The 25,000-nt window shown below is 48.4% G+C and overlaps 4 protein-coding genes across 8 annotated transcripts in view; 2 read left to right on the forward strand and 2 right to left on the reverse strand.

Annotated features, from left to right (window-relative positions):
* Nucleotides 1–2,853, forward strand: part of LOC125951467 (transcription factor Sp1-like) — a 10,837-nt gene extending 7,984 nt beyond the window's left edge. For all 3 annotated transcript variants that reach the window (XM_049680331.1, XM_049680330.1, XM_049680329.1), the window contains 3 exons: nucleotides 1–1,169; nucleotides 1,242–1,616; nucleotides 1,696–2,853. The exon at nucleotides 1–1,169 is cut by the window's left edge and continues 259 nt beyond it. In XM_049680331.1, coding sequence (XP_049536288.1) covers nucleotides 1–1,169; nucleotides 1,242–1,616; nucleotides 1,696–1,899 — 1,748 coding nt within the window. In that variant the 3' untranslated portion in view covers nucleotides 1,900–2,853. The remainder of the gene's footprint in view (nucleotides 1,170–1,241; nucleotides 1,617–1,695) is intronic.
* Nucleotides 2,854–2,867: 14 nt separating this feature from the next.
* Nucleotides 2,868–4,069, reverse strand: LOC125951483 (zinc finger HIT domain-containing protein 2). The gene is made up of 2 exons (XM_049680354.1): nucleotides 4,035–4,069; nucleotides 2,868–3,968 (listed from the first exon to the last, which is right to left on the reverse strand). The coding sequence occupies exons 1-2, from the start codon at nucleotides 4,055–4,057 to the stop codon at nucleotides 2,888–2,890; spliced, it is 1,104 nt and encodes a 367-aa protein (XP_049536311.1). The 5' UTR covers nucleotides 4,058–4,069; the 3' UTR covers nucleotides 2,868–2,887.
* Nucleotides 4,070–4,343: 274 nt separating this feature from the next.
* LOC125951454 (uncharacterized) lies at nucleotides 4,344–16,887 on the forward strand. Of its 2 annotated transcripts, none has more exons than XM_049680307.1 (12): nucleotides 4,344–4,461; nucleotides 4,752–5,129; nucleotides 7,171–7,296; nucleotides 7,391–7,570; nucleotides 7,633–7,800; nucleotides 7,993–9,151; nucleotides 10,139–10,451; nucleotides 10,534–10,763; nucleotides 10,847–11,440; nucleotides 11,548–13,929; nucleotides 14,081–14,665; nucleotides 14,743–16,887. In XM_049680307.1, the coding sequence occupies exons 2-12, from the start codon at nucleotides 4,950–4,952 to the stop codon at nucleotides 15,441–15,443; spliced, it is 6,618 nt and encodes a 2,205-aa protein (XP_049536264.1). In that variant the 5' UTR covers nucleotides 4,344–4,461; nucleotides 4,752–4,949; the 3' UTR covers nucleotides 15,444–16,887. The 2 variants fall into 2 exon arrangements, with proteins under 2 accessions (XP_049536264.1, XP_049536265.1); XM_049680308.1 differs by having other exon boundaries at nucleotides 14,084–14,665; nucleotides 14,743–16,886.
* Nucleotides 16,888–16,979: 92 nt separating this feature from the next.
* Nucleotides 16,980–25,000, reverse strand: part of LOC125951461 (probable ribonuclease ZC3H12C) — a 15,194-nt gene continuing 7,173 nt past the window's right edge. The window contains exons 1-5 of one of the 2 annotated variants that reach the window (XM_049680322.1): nucleotides 22,234–23,769; nucleotides 20,949–21,839; nucleotides 20,384–20,873; nucleotides 19,521–20,287; nucleotides 16,980–19,445 (exon numbers count right to left, since the gene is read on the reverse strand). In XM_049680322.1, coding sequence (XP_049536279.1) covers nucleotides 19,080–19,445; nucleotides 19,521–20,287; nucleotides 20,384–20,873; nucleotides 20,949–21,839; nucleotides 22,234–22,263 — 2,544 coding nt within the window. In that variant the 5' untranslated portion in view covers nucleotides 22,264–23,769 and the 3' untranslated portion in view covers nucleotides 16,980–19,079. Of the gene's footprint in view, nucleotides 19,446–19,520; nucleotides 20,288–20,383; nucleotides 20,874–20,948; nucleotides 21,840–22,233; nucleotides 23,770–25,000 lie in introns of those variants that run through there. The other variant, XM_049680321.1, reaches the window with a different exon arrangement.

Genomic DNA, 25,000 nt, shown 5'->3' on the forward strand with positions numbered 1-25,000 from the left:
ACGTAACATCCTCCGCCTCCACGGCTGCCACGACGCAAAGTGATCAGAGTACTGGGACGATACAGACCCCGAAATTCCAAATGGGCCAAATGCAGATACCGATTCAAGGTTTCCAGCAGGGCACCACGGTGCTAACGGTGGCCTACAGTCCACAGGACGAGGAAGTGATCCACAATCACGGTCTACCGGAGGGTATGACGATTGTAGCGGCTCTTCAGCCGCAGGATTTGCAATTGCTCGCCTCACAGAACGCTGCGAATGCAGCTTTACTGCAGCAACAACAAACCATGGGCTCGAGTACGATATCGACGAGCAGAAAAGTGGACAGTGAAAACCCACCACCGTTGCGACAGATAAAGCAGGAGTCAAATGCGGGCGTCTGGAATCAGACAACCCTGTTGCCATCCTCACTACTTTCCGGTGACCTATCGGAGCTCATACAGCAGCAGCAATTGCAGCAATCACGAAATCATAATCTCAATCTGCAGCCATTCTTGAAGTTCAATCAAAACAATGCACCCACCGGAATGATTAATGGAAACCATTCGGAACTGATTCTAGGGCGGCCGGCCGGTGCTGGCATTGGCACGACAGGAGCGAATGGCCCAATGATTAAGCAGGAAGCGCCGGATGATCATTCGAACGAAAACACCCAGTATGGGGCGGTAGATAGTAGCAGTATCGGTGGACAGCACGACGGATCGAACGATAATGGTCGTTCGCCGATGGGTAGTAGCCATCGAGAGAACGAGAATTGTGACGCAGACGCCGGCACAACGCCCAACGGTGCTGACAGTGGCACGGGAACAGGCAAAGTGCGAAGAAAGCGAAAGCACAAAGTGAAACTACCCAAGCCGAAACGGCAAAAGCCGGGACAAGTGCACATTACAACGGCGCTCGACGGTACGGTGCTATTCTGTTGCCCCGAGTGTCACATGGCGTACCCGGAGAAGGAATGCTTGGAGCAGCATTTAATAGTGCACAAGATCGAGCGGAGGTTCATATGTGATATCTGCGGAGCCGGCCTAAAGCGCAAAGAACATCTCGAAAGGCACAAGCTTGGCCACAATCCCGAGCGTCCATACATCTGCAGTGTCTGCATGAAGGGGTTCAAACGAAAAGAGCACCTCAATCTACACTTTGTCATACACAGTGGCGTCAAGACAGAGGTGAGTGCTTAGATACTGACCTTCGCGTTGACACACAGCAACGTTCTAACGGATTTTTCTATTCCTTTCCAGATATGCAATGATTGTGGGAAAGGCTTTTATCGCAAAGATCACCTACGGAAGCACATCAAATCGCATCTCACGCGACGGTTGAAGGAAGAGAAGGCATCTAATCGGAAAAACAACAATAACAACAGCAACAGCAATAACCGGAATGCCAGAACGGTGGGTGGAAATGAAAGCAGTACCAGCAACAGTACCCCGAACAACACGATTAGCAGTACCAGCAGTCCCTTATCGTCCGTCATTCCACCGGGGCTTACTATATCCACGAGTGGTGCCGGATTTTTTACCGGCGGGCAAACGGCCTCCGTGGCCACGACGGCCGCGATACAACAGAATCTACTTCAGAGTGCTATCAACCTTCCGCAAGGAGTGACAATACATGTAAGTAACGGGGCAAGTGACAATTCTTTGGCAATCTGGGTTTACTCACGCTTACACCATTCCCCATGACCAAACACAGGTACCTACGGCCGACAACCAGACGCTGCCTGTTCAGATCTCTCTGCCGCATTTGGTGGCGCAACAGCAAACGGAGCCTGATGGTAGTACAAGCACGGTCCTAGTGCCGTCCAACGGTAGTGGTACCTCGGTAGAAGCCCTACATCAGCTGCACCATACAGTGCAACCACCTTCGAGCGCAAACACGGTTTCTCTTACCTCGTGAACAGCATTATATTGTGCTGATGGGTGATGATCAAGAAAGGATCCCGAGGGAATTCGGTTATTTAACATTAAATCGATCGTCCTGAGCTGGGAACGGCAAACGCAACAGCTGGGCACACACGTGGGAAGCACAACACAAGCAAAAGCAACGCGCGTTGGACAGTGGCATTTGTGTTTTTATTTTCTTTATAATATTTTCTATTGTTATCACCATATAATGTTAAGAACGCACCCTGTTCCACACAGTCCCTTACCCACTCATGGTAGAAGGGGGCTTGTAAGTTTGAATGTTCGATTGTGTTCGCCCCGGAGTTTCTTCGGTTCTAGTAGAAGTCTTTCGTTGTTTTGTTTTTAAACAATAATTCTCTTCACTACACCCAATCACGTTGCTAAACCGGGGGGAGGTTTAGCGATTGCGTCGCTATGCGTCGTCCTTTTGTCGTTTTTTTTTTTCGTTGTTGATCTGCGTTTTACTTATTTTATTTGCTTGTACTCTGTTGAAGTATTTTTTACTATAGCTATCCTTACAGAAGAGAGGACAACATCATGCAGTTTCGACCATAAGTTTAGTATATTTATTTTAGTGAAGTACTTTACCGCTGAACTATAGAATCGCGTCGTGGCCTCTGAAATCTCCACCGAAAGGCGATTGATCGTTTGCACAATCGCAGGTTGTTCTCTTGCTTGGCCTGCTTTTAACTCAATGACGATCCCTAAGCAATGGTGGAACGCAAGTACGCATTGAATGCGTAATGTTAGATATTCGGCAATCATTAAATACTCTTTCCAGTTGTTTTTAACTAGCCATAAGGTTAACCTACGGTGAACGAGCATATGGGGTGGTATAGCTTGCCCGGCTACGCCTTGTACTGTACTAAAGCGAAAGAACACAAATGATGATGGGATGATTTCACAAAAAAGAAGAAAATAAAATGGAGTATTATATTTTTGGTAACAGCGCGTACTTTTTCTCTATTTTCGCCATTTGTTCACAAACAATTTGCAGAATTTGCGTACGCAAGATAGAATTCAACCTTCTTCTGGCAACTGTGCAGGTTCTGGAGGGTGGCGTGCTGCAGATCGTCTTTATCTTCTGTCGGAACCGTCGACGACGCATTTGACCGCAGGTATTGTTTGAATTCTTTTCTAGCCTCACTCAGAAGACTACGAACATCGGACAATGCTGACAGGATAAAGTGTTTCTTGAACTTTTTGCCGCACTCGGTGGGTCCTAGGAACAGAGTTTGAACGTAGGACTTGAGTGAAGCGGACGTCATTCGTTCGATAGGCAAACACTTTTGGCGACATTCGTTCACGACGGATTCTACAGCCATCACTTCCGAATCGAAGTTAGTGCTGGTTTTCAAATTCAGGCAAACGCCTATTAGGCAATCCACTACCTCCAGTGCGTTGTCGTGGAGATCGCCGAAAAAGTAACTGAACACAAAACAATAACCCGCCAGCACGTTGGCGATGTTGAAGCGAACGGCTGCGGAAGGTTCGTTTTTACAAATTTGTTTGAAATCTGCAATTTTACCCCATACCGGGGGACAGGAGGAAAGCAGATGCTGCTCCTGCAGGGACCGTGAATCGAGGGGCTGAATTAGGTCTATTTTGTAGGGCTTTGTCCACCACATTTCAACCTCCGGTACCACGCTCATAATTTCCCCATTCTCCAGCATTCTTTGAAATTCCTCCTTTTCAGCGTTGGTCAGGTGTTCCCACACCTTTTCGGCATCATCGAGATCGATACCGTTCAACCGCGCCGTAAGATCCGCTTCTTGTTCGTCGTCATCCGAATCTAGCTCCCCTTTTTCTTCTACGCACTCCTCGTCATCGTCATCATCACCGTCATCCGCCTGTTGCTCTATCCGCTGTAAAATGTCCATCATGCTGCGTGCAGATTGGGCGGCATCGTCCTCGGATTGGCGCAATGCTAACTCTTCCACGATGTTTTCCCGGTAAAATCCTTCCGAACATTCCAAGTGGCTTGGCGACTTGTAGCAGGTCACGGAACAGTACAGGATGTTGCATCGTGGGCAGTTATATTTGGCCGTGTTGTCTGTGCAGCTGAAAGCAAGAAGGAATTGTTAATAAACTGCCTAACAGACTTTGGTAGGACAAATTGGTACACACATTTTGCAAATTTCTTCGGTCATCTTGGCGGTCTCTTGGCGGCAACACTGATCTAGAGGAGTACAGTGACCAGCACAGATAAAACCCACTAGCGATATTGGGTTTTTACCTCTTAAGCCTTCGTCTTACGGTTTTTCCTCCAAAATGTAATTTTGTGAACAATTAAAGCGAACATAACGAACAACTAGATCAAAACTGCGTGTTTTTGCTTAAGTGCACTTTAAAGATAAAGCGCGCTCAATTTTCAACCCCGCTTGAAACCATGTGCCTCTGCGACACACACAAACAGCACACACACACACACACTTACAAAAATTCCCGCTCCCGCTGGGCTGCTGCTGAAAAATCGGCTGCGAAAAAAGGTTCCAGAAGTGTGAAATAAGTGCAAATTGTCTCTAAAAACGCTTCTCCGGACGGTTTTTGGCTGGTAAGTTATGGTTTCGATGAAGTTGGGCCTCGGTCAGTGTTTTATGCGTGGGAAATCCGCGGCGAAAAATCCAAGATTGTGAGTCAACTTTTCGTTCAAAATGGCGGAGCCCCAATTTTTTTTGCTTCGATCGTGTGTCTGTGGTTGCTCACGTAGCGGAGCGTGAGCGTAATTTGCGCGTTTGCCAGCTTGGTGGGCAGGTGGCCGAAATTAATCTTCTTCTTTTTCGTGACGTGTTTCGTCGATGTCACCGCGGTACTGAAAGGACTTTCTCTTTTTCCTCCCCACAGTCGAGCTGGCCGCCAGCGGGTAATTTTCTACTGTGCAACTCCGAGGGTCACATAAATAGCGAAACAGGATCGGGGCGGCGGAAGCCTCTCGCACTTCCGGCCGGAGGCCAGGCCGCTGTTCCGGGGCCCGTCGGGTGCACCGGCAGGAGCTGGTTCCTGTACCTGTGTCGAAGGCCGAGTACTGATCGGGCTGCAACGATGGACGAGGCGGCGGCACGTGACAAACGGTCACAGGAGATTGAAAAGGAGTATCTCTCCAGCCTGGCGGATCTGAATGTGAACAGCAAGCCGCTGATCAACATGCTGACCATCCTGGCCGAGGAGAACGTTGAGTACGCCCAGGTCATCGTGAAATCGGTGGAAAACCACCTCGCTCAGGTTAAACAATTTATGTCGATATTTCAATCTATGCTCCATATTTTCGTACATCGTTTGAGGTTGTTAGATCGAGTGCTGCGTAGTTGCTATATGAATGTTGGCTGACAACACATGCGTAAAACCACATTCAGTGGTTTTTCACCAGCAGTTTCTTGCGGTGCGGTGATAACTGTGATCGAGTGAATTAAAGAGGACAAGGCCGTAAGTGAAATGAATGTGTAGTGTTAAACGGCTCTGTCGATGAAATAGTGACTTGTTTCCAGGGATCTGTGATGTTAGGCGAAACCTGTTGTTAGATGTAGATGCTCGTATTGAATTGCCTAGTGGCTTTATGTGTTGCTGTTAGCAACGGAAAAACATGCAAAAATTGCCCAAGAATCCAAGAGCATATGGTAAATCAATAGAAAGGTGTCAGAAGTGGTGTTGATATTTTGAGTGGCAAAAAAGTGTTGCAGTCACCAACAAGGCATTAGCAGTTAACCAAAACTAGACACTGTGTCGTTTGTCACTACCCAAGATGTTTCACTTGCGCCTTGAACTCGACTCGTTATGCAAAATGAATAATGAAGTCCCGGTCCAATCGGAACGGTTGATCTGTGATAGTGTTAGTCTAGCAAACAATATAATCCATTTAGAACATTATTTCGAGTAAAGGGGTGTACTCAGTAGATTGAGAGTTGCTTAGATTGCCAAAGGAACGCTTCCAGGCTGTTCCATTTTGAGATACCGCTCAAAGGAGTCCTTGAATCCAGTGACAACGCAGCATATTGGTCGAAAAACTTAGAACACAAACCAATCTGAAAACCATAGAGATCATTTAAAGTAGTCATTACGGTAAACACCAAGAACGGATATGATTGTAAAAAAAAACAACAAAACAAGAAGACGATGAACAGTGGATTACAAAATAGAACCCTGCAAAACAGATAATCAGACTGGCCATATAATCAAAATAGACTGATATAAAGTAAGAACGAAATCTTAATATAAGACACCTTGCTTTACACAACCTGTTGGTTGAGATAAACATAAGCACTGGAAAACATTCAGCTGTAGCATAATGATCCTATACCAAAGATGGTTGAGAGAGCAGTGTACCCTTTGCTCATTCCACGAGCATCATTCACAGGGGCCCTCATTTAGTCAAAGGACAAGATTCAACATTGACTATTGACCAATAAATTATTCTGAAGCGAAATATCTTTCAATTCCCTATCAGCTTAAATGACACGATTCGAAAGGAGTCGAACAGTTTTATTCCGTTATCTTTTTTGTATTATTTTATGTTCGATCGCTCAGATTATGGCTTTTTGGAAGCATCCTATCTGTCCTATTGGATCACTGCCAATTGTTTATTTTATCGCAACAGAAATTGTCCACGATAAATCTGTGTTTAAAACGGGATACTATATGCATCCAACCTACTTCATTGTTGGTACTATGAAATTGAACTTCCTTTTCTGTTATGCTTACGATCCGATGCGACCAAAAGTATTCATGAATGAGTAATTTCATTTGCTGTAAGATCGGTCCATCTACGGATTGCGCTTTTTTTTTGTTGATCCTAATTACCTTAAACTGAACAAGTTTTGCATGATTTGAGTTTACATAAGCTATTTTGTATGTGATCATGTTTCCAAGGGGCATAGTATTGTGATAATTTTGTTGACGCAGAAGGAGTATTTCATTTGGATAAAATTAGTGGGAATTGTGATCCTCCTAATGTAATACACGCTTTTATTAATTACTTTCATTGATTAATGTATAGTTTACTGGCAACGTGATTTAAATTGCTCGATCTTCGTTGGTCGGGAGAAAGAGGCGCCATGCTCCTAGGAATTGGCGCGTGGCTCGCTATGATCGTAGTCCGTGTTTCCATCGTCGCTTTCCCCTTAAGTCTTTACTTTCTGGTAGTCGATCATCCAGATGCTAAAATAAAATAAAAAAGAGAAACGAGATATAGAGCAGATCATTAGAAAACTATTTTAATTTCATCAACAATAGCCTCCCTCCTTATAACATGCATTGATTTTGAATATAGGTTGGGCCAGAAGTTAAACTACCAATACTTTACCTCGTTGATTCCATCGTTAAAAATGTGGGCAAACAGTACCAATCGCTGTTTAGTCAGGTCATAGTGAACATGTTTTGCGGCGTGTTTGAGACGGTACGTAATACTGAGGGAGATGAGACCACATGAGACAGTAATGCACTACACCGAGCGTAACTAATTCTTGACGAGTGTTTTGGGCGTCCAACAGGTGAATGAACGGGTTCGGGAGAAAATGTTTGGATTGCGACAAACGTGGAACGACGTGTTTCCTCAGTCTAAGCTGTATGCGTTGGACATCAAAATCAACTCCATCGATCCGGGATGGCCAATCACGGCGCAGATGAAACCTAAAGGGCCTGCAATCCACATCAATCCAAACTTTCTCAAAGTAATGCTTATTATCGGCTTGATAGTAGAAGAAGAATTTGGCTAACTTGCTTTATATTTAAGGGTGTACCTGAACAAACGGCTGCAATTCATGCGGAACTCGAGAAGAAACGCCAGGAATTGTTAGAGCTGCAGACGCGAAAGTTGGAACTCGAATTGCTTGCCACGAAGAAGCGCATCGAAGAACAGGAGAAACAGTTGAGCTTACAGGCGGACAGTGTAGCAAAAGGGGTAATGTTTTTCGATTTTATATTAAAGATATTTTTTTTTCTACTTTTGGTTCCACTGTAACTTCGCTATCAATATTCGGGTGCTATAATTTTGAAAGTTTCTTTCAGCTATTTTAATATTCGTCATTGTTGCAATTTTCACACAAGGAAATGGAATGCTCTAACTCAATAAATCTTATTTTCCTACTTACAGCTCCCATCGACAGTAAGAAAGACGTTGGAAAATCCGTCAATGGTGCATCCGTCCGGAGCAATAGCTGTTGCTGCTGCTCCTGTTGTGGCTGGTGGTGTTACTGGTGTTGGTGGAATTACGCCAAAAACGCGCATCGCACCTGTGTCGCAAAGTATGATCAACAGTATGATGAATTCTCGTGATCCGCGACTTTTGAAGCATCAAGCGACGGTTGGTACCAACTCTACGCAATCGCAATCCGCCATCGCTCATCGGCCATCTGGTGGTGGTGCCGCTGCAATTGCATTGCCTCCGCATGGGATTGTTCCGGTTGGCGGCGGTGGTAACATGTTGAGCGAACCATCAGCAACAGAGAGCAACATGGCGAGCAAAGCCAGTAACGCTGTTGTTAAGGAACGCCTGGGAGGGCGAGGTAAACGAATAGTAGAGGGTGTTAATAGTGTTGGCATTACCAAGCAAGAGTACGGCTCAGACAATGGGACTGTTGGAGGCGCACGGTTGAAGAAAATGTCTTCGCTCGGTAGCAGTACCGCTTCATCACATAAATCACGACACGATCATCACGAAGGGGGTAAAACTCGGAAGGATCGCATAAGCAAAGATCAAATGAGTACTGCACGATCCAATGGGAGCAAAGGGAGCTCAGGAAGCTCGGGAAGCTCGCCGAGCAAGTCTAGTACCACGGCACGCACCGTTTCGGGCGGTGAAAAACGCAAACAACATGGTACGACAAACGATACATCGCCGCAAGGACGCAAGTCACCCCATACCGGTTCACCGGGGAAGAAGAAATCTTCTGATATCAAGATCTCTCCGTCATCTAGCGATGGAGGAAGATCGTCCAAGCACGAATCTAAATCACTTCCTACCATCGGAAAGATCCGGAAGATAGGCACCAATCGAAGCGATAGCGCAGCGACACCGCTGGCAGTAGATATCCCAAGCGGCACTGCGGTTGCTGTGGCACAGGATGTGGATTTGCGTTATATGATGCCGGACAAGCGGATGAAGATTGATGGAACTACCACAGCCAATCATCACTCAACGTCGGATGTGATGTCAGGAGCAGCGCCTGCTGCTGCTCAGCAGCAAGATGTGGACGAAAGAGCGTCGCTGGTATCGATGATGGGGCCAAAGGCATCCTCGTTCGATGTACAAAGTAAGAATGATAGTATTCTTCTCCCTTTTCCACTAATATTGGTCGGCGTAGGTGCGTGTTGCGTTGCAGTACTGTGGCAAGTGCTGCACGATGGCCAGAATTCGTCGGTCTGTGGATGGTTCTTCATGCGGTACAAATTGAGAGCGGGAGTAGGTTAGGTGCCATCGCGAGCGGGAATCGACAAATATCAACAAAGGAGAGGACATGATTGCAACGGTGGTGAGCCAGATTCTTGCTCCCGGTCTAGAGCAAGAATCGCGCGCCGAAATTCCTTGATGGTCCATCCAACTCCACTTCCCACACGAGGATCATTTGGAGATAGATAAAGAGCTCCATGGCGAGATGGAGATCTTTTTTATGATTGTTTATACGCCCAAGCCCCTGCAAAAGACTCCTGTTCTATATCTATACTCCGATGATGAAAGATCATACGCGTAAAGTAAAACGATTGTGCTTTGTTGCAGACAAAATAAAAAAAAGAGATGCTCAAGTGCGAGGACACTCTGAAGGATCATGTCGAATTCCTCCTTCTCCTCCGGCATGATATCTACTGTAATCGTTTCGTACTAGGAGATGGCCGGTGTTCGGTTAATAGGTTTAGAGTAATTCGCCAATCCACTTAGAGATTCATCCGGTTTCAAGTTCGTCTTCGTCCGCGTCCCTAGTCCGAGTGTTTTAGAAAGGAATGCTAACGAGAGGATCGGTCCCACCCTCCCAATAAAGCACATCAATGTCGTGTCCGCTGCTGTGGTCTTCATTATTTGTCCGCTCATCCGCTGTTGCAGTAGTTCGCCAGAGTCCGTTATGTGATTGTGTCCAGGAAGGCTGAAAGAAAAAGCAATGATACCGCTGCAAGTATCTTCAGCCAACCGGTGTGGTCATTCGCGGAGGGACTGGTTTCATGTTTTCCTTTAGTTTCTCTTTCTTATTTTAGTTTTCTAGTGCAATGGCAACCGTTTTCGTTTACAATTATATCATCTTTTGCAGGTACTTCAAGTAACGCTCAGGCAGAGGAAGATGCACTGTCGGCTCTGATTAGTAAAGATATCGATTTGAGAAAGCTTCCCCTTCAGCTGATACCAAATACCCCAATGGTTGAGCATGGAGGAGACAAACAGCATGATGGCAGCCGGACGACGCCAACCGCAATACCTTCTGCCCGAGCCGAGGATTCTTCGAACCGGCGCAGCTCGACTGACGGCCAAGAGTTGGACGAGTATGCCGGTGGCAAGAAACGTAGCAGCACCGCAAAGACTGAAGAACCGATGGCAAAAAAGAGCAAAGCAGAAATGATCGACGCGTAAGTGTGATGGTGTGAGGCGAAAGGATCGTTATGGCTTGATATGCTTATCTGAGGTGATTTGTGGTTCCATCTTTCGTAGGCTATTCGGTAATGAAGATGTAGATTTACGCCAGCTCCCACCAGTGTTGGTTAGACAAGATGGAACGAATAGTCCTCCTCCTGCAACAAGTGGTCGGGTCACCGGTGGTATAGTCGATGTGGATTCAACGAGACCGGATAAAACCAATCGACCGTCTCGTTTTACGGATGCGGCGAAGAGTCACGATAAGGATAAACTTGGTCGTCCATTACTGTATAACAAGCTACCCGGTATGTGGCGGCGTTTTAAGTGTACCAGATAACAATTTCAGCGAAATGGTCACGCTCATGCTTTTCTCTACCTCTCTTTATAGATGATCCCATCGAGAGACGCCGTTCGATCAGCTCACTGACCACCCAACCGGGCGATGTGGATATGCGGCAGTCATTGCATCACATCCCCCCTCCTCGACTAGACCAGAGTGCTCTCGATCAGGATGAGGACAGTTCGATGGATAGTATGAATGCTAACATCAAGACGATCGTCGCACAGGCGCAGGAGCAAATGGAAAAGGGGGAAATTAATCTGGAACAGTACAACATATTGATGAAGCAGGTCATTCAGCTGAATGAGACGCAAAAGATACGCCAAGCACAGCGCATCGAGCAACGACAGGAGCCGCCGCCCATCATTCGCATCGATGATAATGGTTCGTTGAGTGGGGAAGATGATGTCATCATCACTTCGGCTACTCCAGGTATTCAGGTCCCAACCGGTCCTCCGGTTGGTGGTATGGGTAGGCCACCGCTTGGAGAGGTTGGAGTGAACAATTTCCGCGGTAAAATACATCCGTTAGATGGGGGCAAAATGGGACCCGGGCCGATGGGCACCAAACCACCGTTCGAGTCTCCGTTTGTTGCCAACACTCAAACATCCGTTCCTCCTCCAGATCATCGTGTCTCACGAGGTAAAAATGCAAAATCCGAAACGGAGAATCGCCGCATGCATATTCCTCTGATTCATCACCACTGATCTTCCACTATCTCTCTTTCTCTACCGAACGCTTTACTTCAGATCCTCGGCGGATGCGTGAATCGAAATGGAATCGCGTAGAACCACCGAACACGACGCCGGCTTGGGCGAACCGTGTCGGACCCGCCGTACCGACCGGTGCTACCACCGGACTAGTCCGAGGGGCAATTAATGTGCCCAGTCCTTGGGAGCAGGCTCCCTTTCCGATGCCACCCATTGTTGGCGAGCAACCGGCGAACCGATTCGGGCCCGTCAACGGTTTGGCAGTGCTGGGAGCGGGACTGCCGGGAGCGGTACTACCGGGAGCGCTTTTGAACGGTGGCCCACCGCCTCCGATATCAACGGTCACCAAACTGAACGATAGTGTGCGAACAATCAATATCGACAGTATCCAGCGTGAAATACGTTTCTACGAGGAGACGGCCGTCGTGTTTATGAACTGGGACGAACCGAAGGAGATTGGTTTTCAAAAGGGAGCCCGTATGGTGGTGGTGGACGATCGCGAAACGTTCGAGCTCGGTTTCAACGAACCGTACAAATCGGTCAGTATCGAGAATCACGTCTACCAGATGCGCCTCGGTGCTCCGACGCGTGAACTATACATCGATGATTCGTGGTACGAGTGCTACTTCGGTGATCCGCCAACGACGATCACTCTTGATGGCAAACAACGCGTGTTCAAGATCTCCGGGCCACCACCGCAAGTAAAGATCGGCGATAGCCGGAACGATCTGGTGGCGGGCAAGATCAATATGATCATCGATGCCGAGCTGATTGTGCCCGTGTTTCTGGACTGTAAGCCACAGTTGTTCGAAATAAATGGTCACCAGCATCGGTTGCAGTTTGCCGACTTTCTGCTAACGGTGCTGATCGACGAACAACCCTTTCCGGTGGAGTACGGTGGATTGCCGAAGGTGTTTCGGTTGCGCGAGCGCAGCTACTACATTCGTTTCACGGCCGTCCCAAAGCTGGTAGTACCCGGCCGCGTCTACATACGGGATATGGTGCGTACGCCCCTCTATCGCGATCTGAGAACTCCACCGAAGGATGCTAGTCTTCTGCCAACACTTCCACCGCTAGGTGGTCCGCCAGTCGGTATCGGACCTGCCCCTGGCGCTGGTGGTGGTGTTGGCGCCCCGGTACCACACTTACCACCGGGAACACCCGGTGGCGTTTCAGGTTTTGGTGCGCAAGTACGTGCCGACACTCAGAACGCCTCATCGACCGGGCTTGACTATCTCACGAATTTGATGCCAGCAATGGCAATGCAAACACAGGGTGCCGGGATGGGAAAACATCCTGCCTATCGGATTGAATCGGACGAAAAGATATCAAACTCCCTCGATAGTCCAGGAGGAGCTAGTAATCAAATTGCCGCTGCTGGCAGTGGTGGTGGTGGTGGCGGTCTCTCCTTGTTGGGTAATATCAATGTGGGTGAGCTGTATAAGAAGATAGTGGCCGCTGGCATCATCACGAACCTTGGTGGGCAAGGCGCACCACCGGCGATTAATCCGTCGTCATCGAACACGACTGCAGCAACAGAAGCAGCAGCCCCAACGACTAGTAAGGGCAGTAGAGGAGACAGGGCTGACAGCCGGAATGCCAGAATGGCTCCCATCGAACCCGTGCGCCTTGATCAACCAGATATGCTTCGTAAACGCCAGGCTGCCATTGTGTACCAGCTGTTCTCGGGCATGCAGTGCAGTAGCTGCGGTGTCAGGTTCCCACCCGAGCAGACGATGAAGTACAGCCAACATCTGGACTGGCATTTCCGGCAAAATCGACGCGATCGCGATTCGGCCCGCAAGGCACACTCGCGCAAGTGGTACTACGACGTCTCGGATTGGATCCAGTATGAGGAAATCGAGGATCTGGAGGAGCGAGAAAAGAACTGGTTTGAAACGCAGCAGGGTGCCGGTGACCACCAGGGTGACTCGAGAATGAAGGCTGGAGGCATTGGAAGCAGCGGCGGTGGCAGCAACGGTGGTATCGGAGTCATGGGTGGTGATGATGGGGAGGATGGTGGGTCGGCAGCTAATAACGATTCCCCGCAACCGAGCTGCCCGGCCGGGACGAATGAGGACGATCGGCAGTGCCACATGTGCCATGATGTGTTCGAGCAGTTCTACAACGAGGAGACGGAGGATTGGCATCTTAAGTGTGCGATCCGCATCGACGGTTACACCTACCATCCGCTATGTTACGAGGACTATAAGGCATCACTAACGATGAGCGAATCGACGCTCGGTAACACGCTTCTAGACGGAACGGGTGAGCAGTCGTTCGAAGAAAGCCAAAAAGAAGGGGAAGGTGATATGGATGCGAGCGAGTCGACTGGCGAGGATGGTACAGACGAGCAGGGTGCCGACGGGGAACCAGGCGACCGTAAAATCCGTGTCAAAACCAGAAAAAGGAAGGCAAAAGGTAAGCAAGTCAGTTAAAGTAGTAAAGTACATATTGTACAAGAAGCAAAAAAACATTGGTAAAATTATTTTGATTTGTGAGAAGTACATTTTCCGGTAGCAGTTCCAGTTCTAGTTTCTAATACTCATTCGTTTCCTATTATTTTTTTAAGCAGAAGGAGATAACGCCGGGGATAAGGACAGCGATGATAATGACGATGATGATGATGATGATGTGATAGTGTTACCAACGGTAGAACCCGTGGTGGAAGAAATTCTCGATGACGAGGCCGAGTTACTGGCATCAGAGAAGAAGAGCGCGGCTAACGATGGTGGTAGTGATGATGCGGGTGATAGTGAGGCGCAAAAGTCTTCCACTTCGAAACCCAACTCACCGCAGGCACCGCGTCAACCGGAGTTCCAGGAGCGGCAAATCGACGAGGATTTGTTCATTCAGGAGCCGAACATTGAAGTAACAGATTTGGATGATATCGAGGATTTTCCGGCCGGAGGGGGGAGCAGAACGGTAACACAGCCGTCGAATGGAGCAGGTGATGGAACAACCGGCGGTGACAACGATGCAGAAGGTTGTCTCCAGATCAAAATCAAGGAGGAACCGAAGGATGAGGACGAAGCAGACGAAGAGGATGCACTTTTCGAGGATGTCGGTACCATCGAATCGAGCGTGATTGAAATCGCCTGCGGTAGTGATCATCAATCACCGAACCCCATCACAACGACAATCCCCATGGAGGAAGGTACGTAGGATGCTCGTTTCAGTTTCCTCTGGTTGAATAAATATTAATGATCTCGATTTTTTCGGGGTTTGTTCTAGATGTTGGTGAGGATAGTGTTGCGGGCGAGATCATGCCATCATCACCAGGAGATACATCAAATCAAATGGGCACTACTGTGACGGCGACTCCTGCTCAAATGGCATCGAAGGCGTCGATCGATGGTAACGTGGAGCTGCAGGATGCACCGCAGGCATCAGTGGTCGTGCCAAACAAGATCAAAATTAACATCACAACGTCCAAGTCAAATGCCGCGGCCACTCAATTGCAGCAGCAGCAGCAGCAGCAGCAGCAGAATCTCGCAGCAAACGAAGGTGACGAGACGAATGGTGTCGGAAGTGGTGGAACGAATGGTGGTACGGGTACGGATGCCGAGTTTGTCGCTGTAGGTCATGCTTCATCATCACGTGGTACAAGTCCTATTGGCAGGGGTAATCACCGTGGTAGTCGCGAGCTTGGAGAGGATGGCATGTTTGAAGAACTGAGCAACGACGGTGGCAGTGGTTGGGAAGAGGTCGAGGAAAAGGACGAACGCGTGGAACAACAACAACAACAACAACAACAACAGCCAAATAAAGAGCAGGCGAATGAATTGTCCGCCTCAAGCACCTCGGGCGTGGCATTCGAAGAAACGACTGACGTTGCGTATGAGCTGAAGACGGGCTTGCAGGGGATCGAACTGAATCGACAGCCACGTGTCACCAGTGGCTACGAAGCATCTGGTCTCTGTTCGATCATGTAAATAGTTCATGAACTTGCACTTCTTTTCTCCATAGGTTGAGGAACACGGGGTGGAGTACACGATGTTGCAATTTTAGAAAATTCGATCCTTTTTTTTAGAGTTTGAGTGGAATTGTTTTTCTCGCTGTTTTAACCGGACAGCCGTATGTTTATTACACGCGATGATTTGTTTTTAGAATTCCGTTCAGTACAATCAATTGAGAGAACGCTGTGTTAGCAGAGATATAGATTGGGAGAGAGAAAGAGGGAGAAGTTTATCATCGCACGAGGGACGAGACGGATTGTGTGATAATATTGTAAATAAGGAGTTCTGTAGAGGGAAGCAGCCACATAGAAGTCGGATAGCAGGCAGAAGAAGTCCTAGAAAAGCGTTCTCTAGAGTAATTGTTAGGAGTAAGTAGCATTTATATGATATGAAAATGACAAGGGGATTTGGCAGGATGTGGTGCTTTGAGGAGCATTAGGAACTGCAGCACGGCGGCACACTAGATTTCAAACGAGTAAGCGCGTGGCGGCAATCCTGTAATCGTTCCGTTCTGTAGTTATTGCGCCCCACAACCATCATCACACTATCCATGAAAACATCCGATCAAAGGATACTAGTTCCTATCATAATAAGTTTGCTCCAATTCTGTGTTGGGTGAGGGGTTTGGGATTTTTTTTCTTTCTTTCCTTTTTTTTCTTCATTTTTTGTCTGAATCAAACCGGACTGTGTCTGAGTGGAACTAGCGAAAGCTTGTGAATTCTCAATTTGTTGCATTGCTGCTGATGCTGCTGTGGCTCGCGAGGCTGTGGCGCAAATATAAATTGTTTGAATATTACCCATCCTACCCTACAAAGGCACACATTACTTGGGAGTGGAAGCAAATTATGTAAACCAGGATAGTTGGATAGTATTTTTCCAGGCTGCGCGTATCGATCTCCGCTAGTCGTCAACACAACTGCCGTCGTCACCGCCACCGCCATGCCGTGTCGTGTACTGGTCAGAAGGATCATGGAAATCGTAAAAAACCAAATAAAAACGGCGAACAAAGGAGCAATTGAAATAGAAAATGAATTGTAGCGAGCAAATGTGTTGAGATCGTGTTGATTCGTGTCTTCTGTGGCTAGCGGAAGGGAAGGAAAGGGTGGAGTGCGTTCTTCTTTTAGTATCGCTAGATGCGCATACGGAAAGAAAAATAAAGAAACAATAAAATATAAAAGGAAATAAATAAAAAAAGGAAGCGAAAAATGAGTAAAAAAATCATCAAACATTAATACTATATCCATCTACTACCCCATTATCTCGCTGCATAATTTCTTGGGTGTTATTTTGCTTTCTATCGTTTGTATCATGACGTGAAACAGAGAGATGAACGGTTTTAGTTTTAGATTGTACTTGATCTTACTTTGGATAATAAAGGTTTTTACCCGATAATGCCTAATCAAAACAGTAATAACGCATACAATATCATGCAATGCATTCCGAAAAACGAAGAAAGAATCTTCTTCGGTATACCGAGACTCGCTCGCCAGGACAAAAAGGTCGTGCTTTCTAGCGCGGGATTAGTTTATTAAGTAGGTGAGAAGTCCGAAAAGAATCCTGAAAATAAAAGAAAAAATGTTCTTTTATAGCAGGTCCATCACCGTTTGATAAAAAGCTTACAAACACGTCGCATTAACGTTTGCTAAAACTCCGCCACATGATCACACATGCTTCTGCAGCAAGGTTTTCTTTTTTATTTGTATCCATATATTCATCATTGTCCATAAACATGCGTTTCATTTCATTTCTGTTCGCGCGGCTCATTATTTTTGTAATTTTTACTTTTATCTCTATGATAAAAGAAGGAGGAGAGGAAATTGTGATCCTCTCCCCCTCTCTGTTTCCGTTTCTTGACGAGTGTGGAACTGTGTTAACTATGATGTTTCCTTGTTATATGTATTAAGTAGTTGTGCTTATGTTTGTCACAAACCCCTCTTGACCCCATTCTGCCACGGCATCGTATAATCAGAGGGGAAGAGGAGTGCTTGCCGCACGGCACGATAACCATGGCGGTGCCACCATGAGCGCTGTTTAACTTTATGTTCAAAACGACCTCCTACAGCATCATGACCTGCAAGTGAACTTAAAGTACCATTCAACACGTTAAAAAGTTCTGTTCGCCTGTTACTGTTCTTCCCGATGCTTCGTCTAGTGCATAAAAAAGAAAGAAGTAAAACTTTAGAAGTAAAAACCATAAGAGGAAAACAAAGAAGACATCTGGGACAGATACCCAAACCACGGAAACCAGAATATTGTTTGCATCGTTCAAAGAAGAAAGAATAAACTTAAAGAAAATTGATTAAAAATGCGTTACTAAATACTGGTTAATGCGCGCGAGTCGAGTGTTGATGCGAAGAAGCGTTTAAAAAATTGGGAGCAAAAATTAATGCACTTGTACAAGTTCTCACTGTTCATTCTATCTTTCATAGCTACAAAACCATACTCCAATATGAAGTGAAGCACTATTACTTCTTACTGATGCAAAAAACTGACCATCATCTCTCTCTCTCTCTCTCTCTCTCTCTCTCTCTCTCTCTCTCTCTCCCTCTCACACACACACATTATCTTTGTTCTCTTCATTTGTCTTTGCATGATGCTTTTCTCTTGCGTTTCTTCAGTTCAACTTTCGCCGCGCAACGGCCAATAAGCTTGCTCGTGATCGAAGTTAGCCTAGTCTATGTTGAAACGCATTGTATGAATTGCATTGATCTTGTGCGCTTTCTCTTAAGTTGTCATTCCTCAAGAAAAGATTTAGCCGGAGGTTGATAGAGTAAATAGTTTAGCAATCGTTTTTAAATGGTTTTTAAATCGTTTTGTCTCTGTGGATTTCTGGCTGGTTATTATAATTACTGAGAGATGGGTTAAAATTAAGGAAGAAACGTTTCATTTGTTATTGTGAAGCTTGAGCTAACCTTCCTCCTGTATATGTATATATTAGATTTCGAAAAGGGCCGTTTCCAACTCTTCTTCTAGCATTTACCTTTTATGCCCCTTTTTCTACACATCACGTTTTGCTACACTTGCTTAACTACTAACTAGGAGCGCGTTGTTCGGGAACACAGTAACAACGTGCCTGTTGCTATGCACAGCATGATAAATAAGAAACAAAATACAGATAAACGCTTGAGATTTCGTCTGCTCGTTCCTGCTTTCGTTACGGTAGTACGGTCTATTCGATTTTAACAATATCTTTCCTAACGGGCCCTCCCTTGCCGTTGGCATTCGCTAGTCAAGAAGCGCGTGCGCCATGCGCACCCAAATTACCAATCACGTAATTCGAGATACTACACTTACTTGCTTTTCCACTGTCCCGCAGCCATCATGACTTTTCCATCGATTTTAAACTAAAGTTAAGTTACTGATCGTTATGGAACCTAATAGAAACGAATCGTTCTTGTTGCCTAGTTCCCAGTTCCTTGTGCGCGCGGAAGACTCCGTTTACCGCCAATACGATAAATACTTATTTTTCGCGTCGAAAGAGGATAGTAAGTAGAATAAGAAAAAAAGGTTATAGCAAAAACAAAAGGAACCAAGAAAATGGACAAACGTGGAGCTTAACAATAGTGGAGTGTTTGAGTATTCCGTTTGGCCTCCGGAAGGGGGGAGGCGCTTTTACATCTTAGGAAACATGGCCAATATGGCGGCACAGATTTTCTGTGGATTCGTCTCGTCGGGATACATCTGCATCACAGTTTGCACCTGCTCCTCCGGGAAGATACTGGCCAAATGGTAGTGCAAACGTTGTCGGTCGTGCTGCTGCTGCTGCTGTTGCTGGTGCTGCTGCTGATGATGTTGCTGCTGATGCTGGTGCTGCTGCTGACTCACAACCGAGTGACTGTTGGAAGGAGTGAGGCCAGTAGGTGGTACCGGATTGGGTGACCATCCAAGGTTGATATGCGGTTCGGATGATGAAGCTGGCGGAGGTCCATTGTGCCATGGTCTCACCGAATCGGGAGCCGAGGCAATCCTTTGCACGTGCTGCTTGAGGAAGGTTAACGATTCAAGATTTAGTATTCCTATCATGCCAAAATCGTACTCTAATGGTGTACGTACCTGATGTAATTCCCACTGGGATTGAGGCGATGGACGGGCACCGCCACTCAGCGATGGTGCTAAAGGTCTGTGGGGCGAAAGCTGTGCCGCCGAATGATGCGATTGCTGCTGCTGCTGCTGCGGTGAGCTCTGTGATTGCTGCGATTGTTGATGCTGTTGCTGATGTCTTTGCATCTGATAGATGCGCGGATCACAACCGGCCGGATTGAGCGTGAGTTGGCGCTGTAACTTGCGATGCAAATTGACACTATCCACACTGCCATGCTCGACTGTATCGTGTGGCAAAGCAGGCTGCGAAACAGACCCTCCTGCAACCGTCGCGTGCTGCTGCTGAGATGATTGCTGAGATTGTGGTGGTGCTAGTTGCTGCTGCTGTAGATTCCACATCGGCGGTGCACCATAGCAACCGACGGCCGAATGATGAGCGGCAGCTGCTACTGCAGCACTAGCAGGAACATGGCCACCACCAACAACACCGAACGGTTCGTTCGAAATGTTTTCTATACTATGAGATTTAGGAAATATCGGTTGCACATCCACCATGCTACCATGGCCATGTGGCTGCTGTTGTGTGGAAAGATCCCACGCATGGGTCCGACTACTGACCACCGCACCGGGCGGAGGCGAAAGGAAAGGCATCTGTTGTGGTTGTGGCGGCCGCACTCCAGGATGGTGGGGATGGCCAGCATGCAGCATCATGTGCTCCGTCCCTCCAGCGTAGAGATTGTTGCCAGAACTATCGGAAGGTACGTTGGATCTAGTGCGACCTGCAAGCGGAACAATAAAACAAATGATGAAATGATGATACATACTGTTCGTTTCTGATCGTCGCAAAGAACGATCGCTGGACCCGAAGAACTCACATAATGCTTTCCGTTTATCATTGATTGGACTAGTCTCACTGCTGCTATTACTGAGCGGTACGCTCAGTGACTTCCCTTGCACGGCACTACGACCACTGCCAGGAGCACCAGTAACCCCGGCAGCACTCGGATCGAGACCACTCCGTGCCTGTAGATGGCGGGCCGCATACTCCGACAGTCGCTCGGTGACGGATTTATGGGGCTGGCTACCGCGCTCCGGATGATAGAACTTGCACTTATTGCCATAGGTACACTTTTTGCCGTACGGACAGGGTGGCGGTGGGTCACCCTTACGAGGCTGCACCCGCAGAAAGTTATCCAACGTGGGTCCCGATCGACCCAGCGGATCGTCCGGTGGCATGAAGCGATCGTTCACGAACGAATACATCAGTACCCGCTCTTCGACGACCTTCTTGAACTCGGAGCTTTCCTGCACCAGATCACGATAATTGTCGTTCGACACAACGATACCATCGTTCTCAGCGGCAAGCTTTAAGTGGATGGAATGAAGTTAATATTTCGCCATTCGCCGTGCTCCATTACACTACACACACTCAAGGCTTACCTTCAAGATGTAGCGATCATCGTAACACACCATCCGCTTGCCCCCGACAAGCCGGGACGGTGTGAACACGAGCATTCGCTCCTTCTCCAGCTCGTTCAGTATCTCGCCATCTTTGACGGGATTGTCGGGACGGGAGCTTTCCTTGCGCCACTTCGGCACAAACACCGTGATCTCTTTGTGGCCCCGGTTCTTGAACCAATCCACGCACAGCCGGATACCGCGGCAGGAGAACACTTCCTTATTGCCATGACTCATCGCCACATTGCTCCCGTCGATCACTATGGAACGCAGTGTTTCTACCTCACCACTTCCACCGATCGTGTTCGCACTGACCCCCGTCGATGGCAGGCCACCCGTCGTTCCAACCATATCGCCTGTCGATCCACCAACCACCAGTGGGTAGTACGTCGGTCCACCAATACCCACTGGTTCTCCAGCACCATGTAGTGCATGGTGATCGACGGAAAACTCATTTCCACCCTTGGCACCAGGCTGGGAACCGAGCTTAATCAGCTCGGCCAACAACTCGTTCTGGGCCGGATTGGGACCTAGTCTCTGCAGAGCCGCTTGAACCAACCGTTCCGTGTAGCCTAGCTTAAGAGCGAACTCAACGCGTTGCTGGTAGCCTGGCGAGTGCTCTGGCAAGGCCGTCGTCGGTACTGGAGCGACATCACCCTTCCCGAGCTGCTGGTGGTGATGATGCAGGTGATGCTGCTGTTGCTGTTGCTGTGAGTTAACGCCTCCTGCTGCATTCACGTACTCGGCAAATTCCTGACCAAGGGTATCACTGGTCGTGCGTGACACCTGTTCATGCGAGAGATCATCCCCGTCGCAGTCACTGTCATAGCTGGAGTCTTCTGCCTCATTTGTACACAGCGAGTCGATGAATTGCTAAAAGCGCAACAAGAAAAGAAGAGGAACAAAAGCAGAGCGTGTTACAACGAGAAATGACAATTTAGATCTGCTATGACAATTTAGATCCTGGTGGCGGTGATCGAGTTAGATGCGCATCACGCGAAGACATGTGGTGTCCGTGACAAAAAAAAAAACACTTTAACCATGCGCCATTGCGTCGTCCCTCCATACGCTAGCGACGACCGTGACGAAAAGAATGTGTTACATTGAACCGGATCTTAGTTGGCGTACGAAGATCGTAGCGAAGGTGACGACACGAGGCTGGGCTCCATCATCATGCTTCCCAGCCCGGGATTACGGATTTCAATCACTCCTCAACCGAGCGGGTGCTGAAAGGTGTGTTGGCGCTGCTGACATGCAAGACATTTACCTTCTGACTATGATTCGTTGTGATGAGCATTTTCCAGAACTCGCACTCTTTCTCTTGCTCTCTCTTGTGCTCTCTTCCCTATGAGGGGTGCAGATCTATTAGTCGCAGACAACACTAGACACTGGTAGGTTACGGTTTCTTGGAGGCCAACAACTCGGGTACCATTGATTAGCTCCACGCACACAAGACACAAGTCGAGCACACTATGATCGGCTGGCACGCGGAAGGTCCGGGGTACAGGTGTGTGGACGATGTCGCCGTGGATGCTACAGCAAACACGGATGTGATCCTCCACTCCTCGTTGCCGTCGTTTGGGGACGGAGAGTGATCGCCGAGCGGGAGATAGGAGTAGAAGGAGGAGGAGGAGGTTAGAAGCACCTGGTCGTCCAGGAACCAGGGAGACTAACTTAACCACTTTTGGCTCTCTCTCCCGCTCTCACACACACGCACGCTGGCGCTGCTGACTCTCCAAAAGTCAACCCGGACTTTGGGCGACGAACGACGAACCAACGGAATGTACGAAATGTGCGTGACGTCACGAAAGCTATTAGCGATCCGTTCTGCTGTCGCTGCTGCTACTACTGCGGTACACGATCGAGGGGAGGATCTCGACTCTGGATCGGAAACACGAATTGCATTCGTTTCGAAATCGGTTTGGGGCACACCACACGATCGCCGCGGCGAAGCGGTAAGAGCGTGACGTCAACCGATCGTGACGACGAATCTAGCGCGAGCGATCAATGGACACGCGGGAGAGCACGCGCTTCCGCCGCTGGTGCTTGGCTGCTGGCTTCGCGATCACGAGTGGTTGCAACAGACCAACCAACGAGACGAGAGCAGGAGGAGAAGGGTACGAGCGATCGCGAGTAGTGTGAATTCGATTCAATTTCACCTATTTTGTTTCAACTTTATTGCGCCTCTTTACGACGATCGTCGTCGACGTCGTCGTCCGCAACCCGGATGCAACGATTCACTTCAGAATCCACTCATCACACTAGAGGGCGGCACATCTCTCGCACTGCGTCGTGGCGAATGCTACGCCCAAGTGTAAACATCCTTTGCTTTCACGGTACACAAGCACTCAACTCAGGGCGATCATCAATCGCATCAGATCGAGTGGATGTTGCTGATGTTGATTTTGGTGCCACCCTCCCCGGGGTATAGAGGCTTATCCTGCTGCAACCACCTTGGCGATCATGTGATCAACTGCCTTCTGTCACGGCACAGACACACACACCAATTCACACACGCCGAGTAAGCGAGTGCGATCGCGATCAAGGGTATGATCCTGGGTAGGTTTTGAAGTTCGCTAAAACGGAACTAAAACAAATGGACGCGCGCGGATGATCAACTCCTTTCGAGCGGTGGCCTGCGACTGTAGCCCGCACTTTTGACGTAGCACAAATTTTGATTTCCGATTACTTTGCGGATCCACCGTCTCCGAGCCGCCAGAGATCGAGCACGCGAGCGAATGAACGAGCGAGCGAACGAACGGACGGGCGGACGAGCGAGCGAACGGGTGGGCTCTATCTCTCCCAATTCTCCCACCATCAGAGCTAGAGACGCAGGCCGAGCACCGAGAGCATCCCATCAGCGCGCGGTACGCTAGCTTAGGGGGAAGTTGGGGGGGGGGGGGGAGTGGGGAGGATCATCATCATCATCAGCGTCACCATCAAGTTCGACAAAGGGGGATGGACCGACCGACCAACCAACCGGTGGTCACCGGTGGGATCATCTGGCACGCTGCCGGACCGGATTTAGGAGTCTCCTGGTGAGCTGGCGAGGATCGAGCAAGGTAGCAGAAAGCCGACGAGAGAAAGAGCTAGCCGAGAGAGTAGCTCGTGCACATCTTACGCACACGGTACGAGCCCGCGCGAGCCCTTGAGATAAGGAGAGGTCTGCCGGTTTGCTGGAGAAGGCAGGTGCGAAGGGGCTGCTCGCTGAGAAGATGCGATTGCGGGGGGATTGTGTACGTACGTAAATGAACAAAAACAACACATCGGTCCGCGGTTGAATGGAAGCTATATACAGCTGGGGAGGAGGCGAGCACCTGGCCCCTCCTCCGGCTCAACCCTTCTTTTCGCACAATTCACGCTCTTGCGTTTGCCAGGTGGTGCATGCAGCTAGCTATAAGGGGCTATCCGTATTGCTGTGGATTAGATTTACGGCGCAGTGCGAAAGATACAGTGCCTCGGCCCATAGATAGCGCAAGGCCACGCAAGACGACGGATCGCCGTAGCACTAACCAACGAGAGAATTCTCACACCAATCGAGCGAACCGGAACTTCGGAGTCAAGTCGAGGCTAGTCGATCGGTTGATGATCATCATCATCATCAACCTCGCCACAACGGCCAGTCGCTCTCGCTAACGATCATGTTTGCGATCGTTCTGCTGCTAGTGCTTTTCAGCAAAACTTCTTTTCGTACAGGATCGTTAGAAGTGACCTCTGCTTCAGCCTCGTCTGCTGTAAAAATACGGAAGGCCACCGACCGATCGGTCACGAACCATAATCGTATCCAAGTGAAATAAGCCAGTACCCGGCTGATACGACAACACGAGAAAGTTTTCTTCCGCCGCACACGATGATCACGGCGTGCCTCCCCGATCTTTGGCAATCCGGTAGAGGGTGGTGGCCGATCGGTGGTGGCTCAACCGTTTTCTCCCGGACCTCTAGCCGGCATAATGATGGTGGTAGTGGTGGTGGTCGCATAGTGGTAGCCAACATTATAATATTGGAGGGAAAGGGATCCGCTATTCGATCGTGAG

This window comes from Anopheles darlingi, chromosome 2, assembly GCF_943734745.1.
Source record: "Anopheles darlingi chromosome 2, idAnoDarlMG_H_01, whole genome shotgun sequence".
Lineage (NCBI taxonomy): Eukaryota > Metazoa > Arthropoda > Insecta > Diptera > Culicidae > Anopheles > Anopheles darlingi.